Source organism: Centroberyx gerrardi, chromosome 15 (genome assembly GCF_048128805.1).
Source record: "Centroberyx gerrardi isolate f3 chromosome 15, fCenGer3.hap1.cur.20231027, whole genome shotgun sequence".
NCBI lineage: Eukaryota > Metazoa > Chordata > Actinopteri > Beryciformes > Berycidae > Centroberyx > Centroberyx gerrardi.
Genome location: NC_136011.1, coordinates 27,924,673 through 27,941,889, shown reverse-complemented (window position 1 = coordinate 27,941,889; position 17,217 = coordinate 27,924,673). Strand labels below are relative to the sequence as shown.

Sequence of the window (17,217 nt, the reverse complement as noted above, 5' to 3'; positions counted from 1 at the left end):
TTAGCAGGGCGGTTATGTCTAAACCGGAAATGAGCTCTCCAGCGCCCCCATGTTGTTTTTGATTGATTGATTGATTGATTGGGCCAATAATGGAGGGTTTCCCCCTTCTTATGTCTGCTGATAGGCACACACAATTTTATGGTGTTGCGTGAACCCATTTGGAAGTTATGTGCCTTTTTATGTTTATGTTGTTTGTTTTACTTTTTAGTATTCATGCAGGTAAAACTGACTGGTTGTTCTTTAACACCTGGTGTCCAGCATTGGCTCTGAGGCATCTTGGCTAGAGTCCTTTTCATTTAAGTTCACATTACCATTGTCTCCTTTGGTACCACCTGTTGGTGTCAGTGGTTGTGGTGACTGCTGGGCTTTCACTTTAAACACATCCCACTTCTCAGGAACCAGGCCTTTGTTAAAGAGCAGAGAAGCCAGATAGGAGAACAGCAAGGTGGCAGCTATGGCAGACAGCATACAGATGGTCTTAATTGGAGCGTACTGGACGTACACCCCATCCTCAAGAGTGCATCCTGGGAAGTGGAGGACGGGTGGTAGCTTTAGCAACGGCTCTCCACACAACAGTCTTAACAAAACTCCCACCAGCCAGCCCATAATGACCCCGTAACTGTTTGATATGTTGAAGAAGAGTACGCAGACAAGCTGAGGGAAGATCAAGATGTAGGCCACGTCTGAGCCGAGGAACCAGAACAGCATGATGCTATTCTTCAGGTTGGTGAGCAATGTACTGGCCAAGCCCACTAGCACCACAGAAACACGGATCACCCACTGGAGCTCTTTCTCTGATGCCTAAATGAGAAGAATTTTAAGGGGGAAGACAAGGTAAGCGGCAAAGAACTCAGTTTTTAACAACTTCTTAAACCTCTCTCACTTTCTTGTCTTGACTTATTCTCTCCTGTTCTGCTTCTCTTCCTACTTCTTTTCTCCACCATGCCTTTCCCGCTCTCCCTAGTCTCTCTTTCAACCAAACAACATCATTGTCATCACCTGGGGCCTCAGGATGTTCTTGTAGATGTTGGAGGTGAAGATGGAGGCTGCAGACAGCAGACCAGAGTCAGCTGACGACATCGCGGCAGCGGCAATGGCTCCGATACCAATGATGGAGATGTAGGATGGGGTGAGGTGCTGCAGGACGATGGGCAGGACTAGAGTCGCCTCCCCACGCTCAAATGGAGATGGAGAACCGTAGGAAGTCAGGTTCCAGTCTGAGGCATGGACAGATAGATGGACAGATGGATGGAAAAAAGTGGTCAGTGTCCCTTAACACAAAATGACTTTAATACTGCATATTTGCAGGGGTTTTATTGGGTTTTTGATCACTACCAATGACTCAACGATTACTTGTCAATAACAGGTTACCTTAAGCTGTGCCAGAGACCTGTCTATGTTACTGGAGTTCCTTGATCATCGATACAGTTTGATAAAAGTCATAGATTAACATGAAGTCTTTCTTAATCTTAATTTCTTTCTTAATGTTGTATTAAAATCTCATATGTACGTCACTTTGGATAAAAGCATCTGCCAAATGGGAAATTGTAAATTGTAATTAATCAAGAAGGGTTTGAAATGTTGCAGTAATTAAGTGAGTTCATCTGGTTAGCTTCTTTTTGTCTTTTTTGTGACACTCTATTGATCTCCAAAGATAACTTAATCAGCATGCTAAAGTTACAGTTACAATTCGCAGCTATTAACTAACTCCCAGAGTCCTGTCAAAACAAGTGGGTGTTTATTTGGTGTTTATAGGCTATTTACCAATTCACATTAAGTCAAGTAAGTCACATTACATCAACATTTTTTTTTCTTCCAAATCAAAAGTACATATAGTCAATGATTGTTCATAATATTCTTATTTAACTTATTAGTGATTTTTACCAATATTACTACATGCCATGAATTTGAATGAACCCAGACCTTCCAGATGAAGGACAGTCTCCCTACGTTTCCCTCCTACTTTCCCTCCCTCCATTCCATGTTTGCATGTTTAGAATATAAACATCAGTTTTTACAGTTTGTTCCATTGTGTAGAAAGTCTTAATACCTGTGGATGCAGCCACTGCCCCAATCAGTATAGGAGGTGTTCCAAACATGAAGATAATGACGGCAGCAACCAAGCATGTGATCTTGGCTGTGGTGGAGGAAGACGCAGACAAGGTCCTCTGGTGTAAGCCCGGAGTGCCCAGCGAACCCAACGCCTTGAAAGTAATATAGACCTACTTAATTAATCTACTCTCCTCAATCAAAGTAAAGTCAACATAATCACATTCATTGCATTTTAATGGGTTTGGTTCATTCCAAAAATCTTCATATCCATTTCTGAAAGATCAACATATGGTATTTTCAAAATTCAGTTCAAAATTCATCAGTCAGTATTTCAAAAACACAGGTGATTCTCTCCTCAAAAACGTAGCCATTGTGTAAGCAAAGCTCTCGGTGGAAAAGTCCACCATAAAACACTTTAAAAAAAAAAAAAAAGTGTATGTCTATCTTGCATTTCTGGGTCCATTTTGTTCTTTGGTGGTGTATTTTTCTTATTCCCATAGATTAACTGGCCAAACATAGATGACTAGACAACACATTAAGACATTTCCAGCAGCTACAATGGTACACCAAAAAAGTGAAGTACTGCACCTCATCACAAAATAACTCCTGGGATGCACTGAACATCACAGATATATAACTTTGTAAGAGTATCTGAGAGTGGAATTTCCCTTTAAGATGTCTCATAACTTTGAGTAACCCATGATGTCATGTTGGAAATCGTTTGCTAAGAGTAGTACCTCTCTAGACCAGAGTGAACAGTCCTTGATAAAAAAAAAGACAAAAAAAAGCATGTTGTTCCTTCATCTTACCACCAATAAGAAACTATCGATCCATATCCAGGCTCTCTCTACCTCCAGTGAACCGATCCAGGGGGCCTGGAAGGTGTTGTTTAGGGCCGTCTGAGTGATGTCCAAGGAGAAGGGGTTCATCAGGGCAAAGGGGACGCAGACCCACTGCAAAGAGACAAGGAACATGTAAATGATAAACAGATCTTGAGTTTCAAAAATGTAATCAAATTTTATTTAGTTGTTGCAGACTCCTTGTTTGAAAGATGTAATGCTAATAAATCCAGTCCAGATCAGACTGTCAAACAGCTGCACTTTTTGTAGAATGTAGATTTGAATCCAACACTTAGTCAGACTTGCTTTATTTGCTATAGACATTTGAATTCACAGTACCTCATGCATAGGGACAAATACAAATTGGGACAGTAGTAACTAACTTAAGACTTGATAGAGTCAGATTTGCAGTGATGTTGTTACAATTAAAAAACAAAACATGGCTGCTTTACAGTAAGTAATATTAACCTTGTGAGACCCGGACTTTGATTTTGTTTGCATTTTAATTTCTCTTTGCTATTTGGAGCTAGTAGCACCTGATAACTATAGAACTAAGCAATGTCTTTGAACAGGAAGTAGTTTGTGAAAAGAGTGATGTCCTCATATGCATGGTTCAAGCACTCCACGCCCACTTTCACAGATCATGACCAACCTTCAGATTTTGACTAGTATGTGGTCCTAGAACATGCAATTTCAATGACGGCTTTCAATGACAGTTTTGTGGCCTTTGTGGCGCCCCCTATGGGTTGATTTCAAAGTCGCATTGCAGACGTGCGTGTTGTCCTCCCATGGACACGTTCACCAAGTTTTGTGTTGACTGCACCAATGGTCTTGAGTTATGGCCAGTTTTGTGTTAGGCCACATCCATTGCGAAGTTCATTAGCTTATGACAGCCATATTTGTTGTTGGATTTTGCTAGAAAATAGTTCAAAGTGTATCTCAAGGCCATCTGGCATTGTACCAAGTTTGGTGTTGATGGAAAACCCAAAAAAGCCTTAGGGAAAAAACAGTTTTTCAAATTATGCAAATTAACAAAGTTTCGTGTCAATCAGACTCACGATGTGGGAGTTATGGCCTTGTAGCCAGCCAATAATAAAAACAATCTAGACTAATTTTATCACATGCAAAAAATTACTGTTCTATCTGTAAAAAAACAAAACAAAAAGAAAAACACTTTAAAAACAAAACACTTGCAAAGTGTTACTTTCCCCCAGATGAACCAACAGTAGCCTACCTTATTTTTTTGCTATGGTAATTGGCTGGAAAAGTGCATATTCTTTTGTGCATATAGCCTATGCAATTCAATATAAGAAACAAATTCCTCATGAAGACATAAGTTCCACCTATTCGATTTTCCTAAAAAGAAGACTCTAGTTTCCCATGTAATAAACATTTTGCCGCTTGTGGCTATATTTTTTGTTGTTTCCTTTCTGCCAACATCCCAGTTTCTATGTAGCATTCTAAACTGCACAAAATAGCTAAATAGCTACATCAGTTCCTTCTGTAAGATAACTATAAAACCTGACATGAGGAACTCTAAAAAATAGTGGTTTGCTAAAAATATAGCAAACTCACCAAGCTGATAAAGATGAGAATGAGCTGTATGATGTCTGTGTAGGCCACAGAGTAGAGACCTCCCAGCAGTGTGTAGGTAATGGCCACTGCAGCAGAGATCCAGATGCTTACAGTGTAGGACATATCCAGAATCACACTCATTGTTGTACCTATAATGAACACACACACACACACACACACACACACACACACACACTTAAACCATGTGTGCCACCTTGTTCCTTCCACTCCAGCAGTACTAGGCTTCTAATCATTCCCACAGCACAAAAACTCACAAAATTATTAAACTGTTAATTGTGTATCCTGAAGTGTTCCCTTGCACTGAATTACAAGAACTTTTGGCATGTGTGCCTGTATGCACTTATGTCACTATCACTATATTAGTTGTCCCTATGTCCTAAAGTCAACAATACAAATTCCTGTACACAGGAATGTAAACTTGTTTTTTGGCATATATTCACGAAAAGAGTCACTCACTTGAATGATGTAAATTTGATTAGATGTTATGTTGTGATGTTATACGATCTTGCTACTTGTTCAACTTTCAATTAATTGTTCGAAAGAAGAAGATTGTAAATTAGATCATCCTTACAAAATGGATGCCAGCTTGCCAGTGCCGGCTAGCTACTAGCTAACATTAGCTCCATTAGAACTTCCGGTCCAGTGTGAACACTAATTAGCTAGCTAATGTGGTGACATAGTAGAGGCGAAGCTAATGCTGTGTTCCATTCAAAGTTGTTAAATTCCCAGCTGGTAGGTCGTAATTGCAACCTGCATGCGTTCCCGTGGTCTAGCTAGCCAAAATGTACAGTAGGGGGGGAAACCTGGCCAATTGCAACATTTTCTTTGCCCTGCGTAAAATCCAGTTCCGCATTCAACAGCTAATGTTATGTCAATATATTGACCAATGTTAGTGTAACTAAGTGTAACTTCACATTTCAGATTTCCACACCAGTGTTTTGCTCACTTATTGAATTTGACGATTAAATACAAAGTAATTGGTTTAAAACAGTATTTCTACCTATTTTCAAATCTCGCACATTTATTTTGAAGGCTTAACAGCCAAACCAGAAGTCTTGTTTCTGCTAATTCGAGGTAGTCTTACCTATCCCGGCCGGGGGGCGCAAACGTGACGTATTTTGAAATAACAGCTAGAGTGGCGATTTCAGCTAAGTAATGGTGTAAATGTCGGTCTTTTCAAGTCACTTTGGGATCTGTTGGCTTCAAGAGACTTGGAGTATGCTGTAAGAGCTGCATGGAGCCATTTTATGTATGTATATATATATATATATATATATATATATATATATATATATATATATATATATATACATATTTATTGCAGTGTGTATTGCAACACTTAAATCTTTAAACTGAAAAATGTGTGAATGTGGGTGGATTTGTAGAGAAAAGTGCTTACTGTACCTAAGCCAATAAGTGATCCAGCCCCCCAGATCACATCGATCAGAAGTGCAGCCAGTGACAGAACAGCCGTTTGTACTTTTCCATACTTGATCTGGAAAGGATCCAGCATGGTCACATATTTTCTGTCTCTCATTGGCTTGGCAAACAGAAGACCACCTTAATAATAAAACAAAGACAGTTAGATATGCAGCGATAACTATGTACATTCAAGACAAAAATTGGAAAAGGAGTGCATCAGGATTTCAAGGATTCACCGTTAGAAACAAAAAAAAACATTTGATTTATAGAAGTGTAATACTGTGATACTGTGAGTCAGGTACAACTGCAAGTTGTATTTCTATACATCTTTCTATTTATTATTATTTTCATGTGTATTTTCTAATACACAACAGAGTGTACATCTTTGGTTTTTAATACATTCTTGTTGTACCAATTCAGAAGAGCACCTGTTGATTGCTTTCAGCCGTAGACAATTCTAGTAGTTTATTCAAGTAGTGCCCAAATTTTCCCAAATCTTTGGTCCCATATCATTATATGATAATTATAATAAAACTATCTAATTATATGATAATTATAATAAAACTAGTTCTTGGCTGCACTGGTGATTTAGTAAAGGTTTAACAAAAGACAAAGAACTTTGTATTAAACTTCGCGAGCTTTTCAGGTCACGTCTTGTTTACAAATTAATTTCTTTGTCTGGAGAAGGGTCTGCCTTGGATCACAGAGGAAAATTGTATCTCTTTATCTATCTTACGCCTCGTATACAATTGACGTACGCTAGTTCTGTTGGTTCCGCCGGAAATCATTCAAGTCAGTGGAGGACCTCAGTAACGGAGTATAAACGCAGCGCACCCTTGTGGCCGGCGGATCCGTTCACAACAGAATGACGGATACTTTGAAAAATCTCAAACTTTGCAGTGGACCGTCAGAATCTGTTGTTTTCAACTGGAAGTGATGGTTGGCATAGCAACTAGTAAACAATGTATATTTTCAATAAATTAATCTTTTTCAATACATATTTTATTATTCAATTTTTTATTAAAGACAATTGCTGTATACGGTCTCAATTTAACGCATAAGTAAGTTTGAAAGGGGGGGTGAAGTGACTCTGACTGACCTGGATTTGTCTCCTGATGACCACGACACCATTGTAAAAATGAAAGACTCCAACTATTCTTCTAAATTTAGACTTTTTCAAGACTTTTGCACTTTTAGTTCTCTTTTTTTTATTGTAACACATGCAGACATATCAGATGTCACTTCATTCCTTTAAGACTTACATAAAGCAAAAGATGCAGCGGATCCTAATAAGAGGACAAGAGTCCAAATGAGTCCCGTAGAAGGTGAGTATGCTGTCTCAGTCAGTCCAATAATGAAGCCTCCTCCGACCCATGTAGCTACGGGAGAGATAAAAAGACACACACACACACACACACACACACACACACACACACACACACACAGAGTAAACTTAACAAATATCAGCAAACAACCAAAACAAGCACAAAATTTATACAATATGATATTATGGCATGGTAAAAAAAATCTAAGTAAAACAGCTTTGGGAAAAGATATTTAGATCCCAATTTTAAAATGACACTAGCTGCTACTATGACTACGGACATCTAGTAGGAACTGGTAAGAACAACCGCAATGTTGAGGAAGCAGGCTGGATAGAAAATGTGAGAATGTCTCACAACACTTACCTCCGTCTCTTTCAAATGAACGATGATAATATTTCGTAACGTGTGTTGCGCCTGATCACGCAACAAGTTGTCCAGTCCGGTTCTGGTTCGCACTACTCTAACCGAATCTACGACTATGACTAACCGAATCCGCTCTCAAATTCGGTAGTCAATACCTGAATTTTTCATGTAGTGAGTTCAGTTACTAACCAAACTGTATGTGAACATAACAGGATTAAGCACTCCAATGAGGAGTGACAACCGTATTTAGTTGCAGTGTGTACGTAGCCAATGAGGAGCAAACCAATACAGGTGTACGCTACAGATGATGGCACTAGTGATTAGCTTAGCATTGCTAAAGCTGGCTACCTTTAGCAAATTAACTAGCGAATTGTCTCATTTAGGTAACTGTTTATGATTGTGTTTTTGTTAGAAATGACTTTTAAACTTTTAATTTGATACAGCTATATTGGAAAAATGATCTGGTCCCATATGAAGTGCTGCTCTGGTCTCCGGTTTACTGAGTGGCTAAACATACTAGCTAGCTAGCTAGAATCCTCCAGCTAGCGGCAGGTAAGAACTTCTGGTTGTCTGGTTGTTTCACCTTCATTTAATGTCACACTCATTTGGGTTTAGTCTAATGTGCAGTACTTGAAATTAGGGCTGTCAAATTTGTTTTAACGCCACTAATTTTTTTGACGCATTAACGCAGGTACTGCAAGTCGGGGAGTCATTCCTATGTTCCCAGGGTCCTATGTTCCCAGGGTCCTATGTTCCCAGGGTCCTAGGCATGTGGTTCCCAGGCAGAGGAGGTGGTTGGGTTGAGGCATGGGGTCACTGAGGTTAGGGTTAGAGCAAGCTTACGGTCAAGGCTGTCAGAAGCCACGGTTGTGGATGGAGCCAGGCATGGAGTTGTGGCTGGGTGGAACATAGGACCCTGGGAACATAGATACGCTCCCCAAGTCGGACGGCAACTAGCAAGCAATGGATAAAGAAAACAGTATTTTGAATGGCAAGTTCAGCTACAAAGCCCTGCCAGATGGGTTTGTTGACAAGACCAAAGTTATATGCAGTTACTGTCGATGTGAATTGAGTTACCACCAGAGTACATCTAGTCTTAAATACCATTTGCTAGCCAAGCACACAGCTAATGCAGACAGCCCCGTTAGCCCCGAAACATCTCGCTTACGGCAGACCACGCTCGTTAGTGTGCGAGGGAAACCCACGGACAAACCTACAAGCAGCAAGCTTTCAACAACAATAGCTAGATGGGTGGCTACAGCTTGCAGGCCAATTGACATTGTGGAGGACGAGGGCCTGCGTGAAATAATTCGGATCGCATCCAACGACTGCACTTACCAACGACTGAATTACCTTCGAGAGCCACCACCGTATCGAAGATACACAACTTGTATGAAGACCAGAAAGCAAAAGTAGCGGAGAAGTTGGGACAGGCTACAACGGTTGCGCTCACCTGGGACTATTGGACTTCACTTAGCAATCAGAGTTACCTCGGGGTAACAGCGCATTATTTTGACCAGCAGTGGGAACTTCGGTCGCATGCATTGACTGTTATGAAGACAGAGGAGAGGCATTTTGCTGAAGCGTGTGCCGAACACTTTATGCAAGTAGTAAAACAGTGGAACATTGAACATAAAGTCAGCACACTCAGCACCGATAGTGCTCGCAACATGATAGCAGCGGCCAGACAACTCCGGTTTGAGCATTTGCCTTGTGCAGCGCACAGCCTCCAACGCTCCATCACAGTGTCTCTGCAGAACAGTTCGTTTGACACCGCATTAGCAAAATGCAGAAAAGTAGTGGGGCATTTCAAACATAGTCCACCAAACGCCACGGAGCTCGAACAACAGCAAATTGCAAATGGTCAAAAGACAGAGTCACTCACACAGGACGTGTCAACGAGATGGAACTCTACCCTGGAGATGATAAAGCGTGTGCACAGAAACCAACAACCACTGAGAGCTGCACTGGCCCTACATACAACCAACGTCGCCATGCCAACAACAGGTGAGCTGGAGAAACTGCAGAGGTTGGAGACAGTGCTGGAGCCCTGCAGGTAATTGTGTGATTGCTGAGTCAGCAATCACAGGTATAATCTTCTCGCTCTTTATTATTTTTCTTCCGTACGTTTTTTGGCACCTATCTACTCCTTCATACTTTAAGCTACAAACTCCATTCAAACTTCTAAATGTTCAGCTTGTTTAGGACATGCGGGCTTGTATTCAACTTTTTGATATCTATTCTACTTTTTAAGATATTCTACTTTTTTCCACTTTTTTTTTATAATGGAAGTCAAAGGACGGAATGTTTTGAACTCTACTCGTTCATACTTTCAGCTAGAAACTTCATTCAAACTTCAAACTGTTCAGCTTGTTTAGGACATTATAACATGTATTCAACTTTTTTATATCTTTTATACTTTTTGAACTATTCAACTTTTTTGTACCTGTTTTTACAATGTAAGTCTATGGGAGGACTGTTCAAACCATGCCCTCTTTGAACTCTAACTACTCTTTCATACTTTAAGCTAGAAACTTCATTCAAACTTTCAACGGGTCATCACTTTTAGTACTTTATTACTCTTATTCAGCTTTTTGATACCTTTTGTACTTTTTGAGTAGTCACAGTTTAAGTTTTATACTTGTTTCAACCTTTATAATGGGACCCTATGGAGCTACACTAGAGTGCGTGATGTCACAATTCACTCTAGCAGACTTTACAGGCTGCACTTTTTTACTAAATTCACACATTTTAAAACTGTGACAGTTCACACAACTTTAATACTACATACACATATTATACATCAAACCCTTCAGCTACTTCTGCTCTCACTCACAATGTCAATATATAAGCGATGCGATGTATAGTTTTTGAGATATTAACGTTTGTTCAACACTAGTGTTCCACTCTATTTCACACTAGTTTCTGCTGCACTGCTGCTCTCTTACACATGCAGCTCTTCTGCTTATTTCACTCTTCTTCATTTCAACATGTCTTTTACATATTTTCATACCTTTTTACTTCTTAGTATTATTACATTTTAGTACATTTTTAACAATATTACTTGTCACTTTCTTACTTTAATATATACCTACTCTTCATACTCCTTGTACCCTTCACCTCTTACAAAATAGCCTTCCTACTATCTCTTCATAACTTTCATACTCCTTCCACCTTTTACACATAAGCCTTCCTACATATTTTCTTACTTTTGTACTTGTTACTATTATTAAATTTTAGTACATTTCTATCATTATTACTTATCACTTTGACACTCATTACAGCTCCTTCACAGAAGTGTTTTAAACTGCCACATTTCTCACAGTTTTAACATTACATAGTATACATATACTTTGCTTCAGCCGATGCAGTTTGAACAGACGATCCAGTCATGTTCAAACACACACACACACACACACACACACACACACACACACACAGCTGCTGGTACGTACATAGTACCAGTACGTGTACCAGCATGTGCCAGTGCCAGTACGTGCATTGTCTGCCACACACACACACAACTACACCTCGGTACACATCCACACACACACAACTACTGGTGCGTATATAGTACCAGTATGTGTACCAGTATGTGCCAGTACCAGTACTTGTATAGTCTGCCACACACACTACACATCAGTACACATCCACCCTCATACACACACACACACACACACACACACACACACACACACACTGGTACATATATAGGACCAGTATCAGCACCAATATGTAGATGCAGTCAGTTGAGTTTACCTATCCCTGTTTTACCAGGAGAGCGAGACAGCAACTGAAGAACAGGGAGAGAGTGAAGCAGATGAGACAACAAGTGGAGACAGACAGAAATATGTGACATAGATACAGCCATAGGATAAGAAAGAGGGAAAGAGGAGAGTGATTTTTACTGAGAGTTTGCACTGTCAGCAATCACACGCATTTTCTCCAGAAAATGCACCTGTCTAGTTTATTGATACTCTCATTGATAGCCAACATGTGTTTCTTAATCAAAGTGGGCCTTTGTCAGAAGTGTGTGTGTGTGAGAGAGAGAGAGAGAGAGAGAGAGAGAGAGAGAGAGAGAGAGAGAGAGAGAGAGAGTGTGTGTGTGTGTGTGTGAGAAAAACTAAATATGCCCATTCTTAGTGGTTAGTAGGCTAGTAAATAGACTAACCTGCAAATTGACCACCCTCTCCCCGCTACTCTGCGCTTCTCATATATATGTGTTGACGCAAATAGGCTACTCTATAGGCATATGGATAGTTTTCTCTCAATCATCACGTTTAAAATTAGCTTCCCCAAATGAAACACCCACCCGCCGCCTAGTAGTTTGTGATTTCTAGGTCTAAAGGCAGGACTATAGTTGAGGGACTATTTTCCAATCGTGTTCATCTTGCTGATGTTCAGGGCCACTCAGCCCTTGTGTGAGTGAATGTAACAAGTTCCTAACTGAAGTGCTTTTCTCTATTATTGCAGGTACATAACTGAACTTCTCGGAGGAGGAAAGTTTGTCTCATGCTCAGTGGTGCTGCCTGCTTTGTGCCATATATCGCGAGTGATGGAGATCTGTGAGGATGACTCAGCCTACATGGTCAAATTCAAGCAGACCTTCACAACAGACATGGAGAAACGCAAGGAAAAAACAAACATCACATGGCTGAGGATTGCGACAGCACTTGATCCTAGGTTTAAGGACCTCAAGTGTCTGTGCAGACCTGAGAGGGCTGAGGTGTGGGGTTCAATCAGTGCCTTGCTCAGGGAGGAGAGGCCTGCACAGCCGGAGCAACCAGCGACGCCTAAGAAAAGAGCAGCTCTCATGGTTGCCCTAGAGTCTGACTCTGATGATGAGGAGGACTCCATTGAGAAATGTGTGGAGCGCTACAGGGCAGAGCCCGCTATTGGCATGGAGGACTGTCCCCCAGCAGTGGTGGTCCAAACATGAAGGGGCACACAGCAAGCTGGCCTGCCTTGCACGCAAGTACTTGGCAACACCTGCCACATCAGTACCATGTGAGAGGTTATTTTAACTGTCTGGGCATATTGTGCAGAAGAAGCGAGCTGCCCTGTCATCCGACAATGTAAACAGGCTTGTCTGTTTAAGCAACTGGCTCGGTGCAAAGAAATAGAAGTATAGCCTAACTGCAGTATCCAAGAGTCCTATTTCTGTAATTTTCTTTCTTATACTCCCTTTCCACTGTTTCCTGCTCACTTTATTTATTGTTTGTTTTATTCTGTATTATCCTGTTTTGATCCCAAATAGCACAAGGGGATGTTTTTGTGAGCCTTTATTTTTCCCCATGTGAGGTTGGACACAATTACATTACGATTTGCTTTAGAAGTGCGAGTGATCTTTGATCTATACTGAAGTAATGGAAAATTTAGCTGACCAATGTACCTGTTGTACAATGAGTCTGTTTTTTGAGATGCATCGTTTCTTGGGCTTGAGTTTGCCATGTTGTGATTTGAGCATATTGGTAAATGCTTGACCTGTGTGGGCCTGGATTGTTTCAGTCCGTTGTTTTGTGTTAATGCTTAAAAAAAAGGTTGGACACACTACATTGTGTGAGATACTTACTTAGTCATATTATTAAGTAATGTCAAATTTAGCAGGCTTGAGTTTGCCATGTTATGATTTGAACATATTTTTATGCTAAATGCAGTACCTGTGGGGGTTTCTGGACTATATTTGTTTTGTGTTGTTAATTGATTTCCAATAATAAATATACATACATTTGCATAAAGCAAGCATATTTTGTCCACTCCCATGTTGATAAGAGTATTAAAAACTTGAAAAATGTCCCTTTACGGTAAATTTTGAACAGATAAAAAATTAAGATTAATTTGTGATTAACTATGGACAATCATGCGATTAATCACAATTAAATATTTTAATCGATTGACAGCCCTACTTGAAATACTATTTGCAGTAATGTAGGTTTTCACCTTATAGGCGGGTAGACGAGTTTCTTTTTAAAAGTTTATTGAACAGATCTTGTAGTTCAGTTGTAAAAATGTTTACATACGCTGTGACATTCAGTTGGTACTAAGTGGCTTAAAGGATAAGGCCGGTGTTTATTAATGCATTTCTTACTGTCAACAAATCCTATGAAAATAACAAAATCAGCAATGATTTTGTTTTGCCAACAAGTCTCGTCCATGTAGCCGGTGCCCAGTAAAGCCTCATGTCCCAGCAGCCATAGAACTGCATTGTATTAAAAAACTATTAAAAACCCGTCACAGAGCCATGCTGCTGCTCTGCAACATATTTCATCATCACGATGCACCGGGCCGGACGACTTTTTCCTCAAACAACTTAATAAACCGACGGTAAACACGTTTGCGATCTCAGGAAAGTAGTTCCATAGCACAGAAAATAGTTCCCGTCGTAATGAAGAATTTGTTCCCATTTGAATTTGATTTGGTAATAACTACAACAGTCTGACTTTTCATGGTAACAGTTAACGATTTTTAAAATTGAAACTATACTGAACAAAAATATAAACGCAACACTTTTGTTTTTGCTCCCATTTTTCATGAGTTGAAATAAAAGATCTAAGACTTTTTCTATGCACACAAAAGGCTTATTTCTCTCAAATTTTGTTCACAAATTTGTTTAAATCCGTGTTAGTGAGCACTTCTCCTTTGCCAAGATAATCCATCCGCCTGACAGCTGTGGCATATCAAGATGCTAATAAATAAGCATGATTATTGCACAGGTGTGCCTTGGGCTGGTCACAACAAAAGGCCACTCTAAAATGTGCAGTTTTATCACACAACACAACGCCACAGATGTCGCAAGTTTTGAGGGAGCGTGCAGTTGGCATGCTGACTGCAGGAACGTCCACCAGAGCTCATGTTGCAGCATGATGATGCACGGCCCTGTGTTGCAAGGATCTGTACACAGTTCCTGGAAGCTGAAAACATCCCAGTTCTTGCACGGCCTGCAGACTCACCAGACATGTCACCCACTGAGCATGTTTGGGACGCTCTGGATCGGCGTGTACGACAGCGTGTTCCGATTCCTGCCGATATCCAGCAACTTCTCACAGCCATTGAAGAGGAGTGGACCGACACTCCACAGGCCACGATCAACAACCTGATCAACTCTATGTGAAGGAGACGTGTCGCACTGCATGAGGCAAATGGTGCTCACACCAGATACTGACTGGTTTTCAAAAAATGCATATCTGTAGCCCTAGTCATGTGACATCCATAGTTCAGTGCCTAATAATAAATGTCTTTTTTCAAGATAAAACTGCACATTTTAGAGTTGCCTTTTATTGTGACCAGCCCAAGGCACACCTGTTTAATCATGCTGTTTAATCAGCATCTTGATATGCCACACCTGTCAGGTGGATGGATTATCTTGGCACAGGAGAAGTGCTCACTAACACGGATTTAAACAAATTTGTGAACAAAATTTGAGAGAAATAAGCCTTTTGTGTGCATAGAAAAAGTCTTAGATCTTTTATTTCAACTCATGAAAAATTGGAGCAAAACTAAAAGTGTTGCGTTTATATTTTTGTCTTTGTGAGCTGTATTTCAAGGTTTTTATCTTGCAATTGGAGCCAGTGACTTCCGTGTTGAAGGCTAAAAACGGTACGTGGGAAGTCAGAAAGTAACGGGAGGAGAGCAAATGCATTGTTGATTTTGTTATTTTCATAGGATTTGTTGACAGTAAGCAATGCATTACAAAACACCAGCCTTATCCTTCAATGTGGCCAAGAAAACATTCCTCACACCATTCCCCCACACCCACCAGTCTCGTTGACGCCTGGCAGGATGAACCATCATGCTGTTTGCCAAATTGTCACCCTGCCATCACTACAACAGAATTTGTCAAACCTGTTTTTCCCCTCCTTAATCATAGTTTTGATGATCATATGAATTTAGCTTCATCTTTTAATCTAGTCTGGTCTTGTTAATCTCACAAGCAAGTCTCAAATCATCAAATACACGTCATATACCGTGGTCTTTTCAAAAGTAGGGCAACCTCTTCATGTGTTTTATTAGTTTCTCATGGTATATCCAACAGAGATTGGCAGGAAAGAGAGTTCAGTCAAGAACACTCTCATCATGAGGTTAAAACCAGTGTTGTACGCATGGTTATAGTTGTATTTGGCAATGCAAGTTCTGATTCAGTGGGAGTGTAGTCAATCTCCTTATACTACTTTTTTCAGTACTTATTTGTGCAGTTGAGATTAAAAAAAAAACAGTTTAAAATAATATCTCACAACAAATTAACAGAAAAAAAATCAAGATGGCAAGCCAAGACGTAACTTGATTAAATGACAATCTAAATGACAACAGAAAAAGCAATAAAATCCATAAAATAACAAAGGAAATAAAAATAAATTAAAATGGGTATTCTCCAGAAAATGAAACATTTTCCAACACCTTGATCTTTGAGAAAGAAGTAATAACAATAATAATACGTTGTATTTGTATAGCACCTGTCAAAATTAAGTTACAAAGTGCTTTACGATAAAAGACAACTACAAAACAATTCAACAGTAAAGCATTCAACCATACAATAAAATAAACAATAAAATAAACAAAAGACAATAAAATAAAAACACCAAACATAAAACAAAAACTGTCTGGAAAGCCCTTGGTAAAAGCAAGTCTAAAAAGTGTTTTAAGAAGAGATTTAAAAGAAGATACTGATCTGGCTAGCCTGATTTCCTCAGGCAGGTCATTGGTTAACTCGTGGTGACCTCACCTGTCATGGTGAAGATCCCCACCACCCAGCTGATGCTTCGGTTTGCCAGCAGGGTCATCTCCATTCTGTTGGCTTCACTCTTCTTCTGGTCCCTTTTGGACTTGAAGGAAGCCCAGATGCCGGTACCGAGGACCAGCAAGTAAAAAAACACCATCGCTATCACTCCTGGGACGTTGAGAGCCATGGTGGACCGACTGCTGGTTGACTGGCTTCCTACAAGCTGACTGACCGACTGACTGGCTCTATGCATCTTATATAAGAGATAAGGAGGAATACATTCCACAACGCAAGCATGAACATCAGAAACCTGTTTGACCTTAAAAGATGTGGCGGTAGTGTTAAATGTCTGGTTTCAGATGTTTTCTAATGTAACGCTGTACTTTCTAAGATTTTAACATGAAATAGCCAAGAATAACAAAGGCTTTTTAACTTTTGCATCTGCAACTTTAACTATACATAGGAGAGTGCCTTGGCTTTTTTCTTCTTCATGTGAACTCCCCATATTTCCAATGAGCACCTCCAGGGATGGCCACCCCCCCAGACACACCTCTTCTGGTTCCATCTCTCTATATGGCTCTGGTTCCATCTAAACAGAGCAGAGCAAAACTCATTGAATCCTAAAAAACTATAAACTATAAAAATAAGTAATAGCCTAAAAATAGGCGAAAATAATAAAATAGGCTAATCAAACAATAAAAGCCATAAACAATAGACCTAATTATAGGATGATATAAGCCCTAATATTTCCTGCTGACATTTTCAACTTGGGTATCGGAAAGAAATGGATAGCTACTAACACTGGGTTCTTCTCTCAAGAAGAACAAATTCTTATAATGAATAACTGTCAGCATTACAAAACATAACCGCGAAAAGTAAAAGTTGTTTCTGCTTCCAAGGCTAG

The 17,217-nt window shown here is 39.9% G+C and overlaps 1 protein-coding gene and 1 pseudogene across 1 annotated transcript; one reads left to right on the top strand and one right to left on the bottom strand.

Annotated features, from left to right (window-relative positions):
- Positions 1–240: 240 nt before the first annotated feature.
- On the bottom strand, positions 241–16,500 carry LOC139914648 (high-affinity choline transporter 1-like). Its single transcript, XM_071903010.2, has 8 exons — positions 16,317–16,500; positions 7,172–7,288; positions 5,892–6,047; positions 4,467–4,615; positions 2,862–3,005; positions 2,051–2,204; positions 1,000–1,217; positions 241–801 (listed from the first exon to the last, which is right to left on the bottom strand). The coding sequence occupies exons 1-8, from the start codon at positions 16,498–16,500 to the stop codon at positions 241–243; spliced, it is 1,683 nt and encodes a 560-aa protein (XP_071759111.2).
- On the top strand, positions 8,561–12,782 carry LOC139914644 (E3 SUMO-protein ligase ZBED1-like; annotated as a pseudogene).
- Positions 16,501–17,217: the final 717 nt, after the last annotated feature.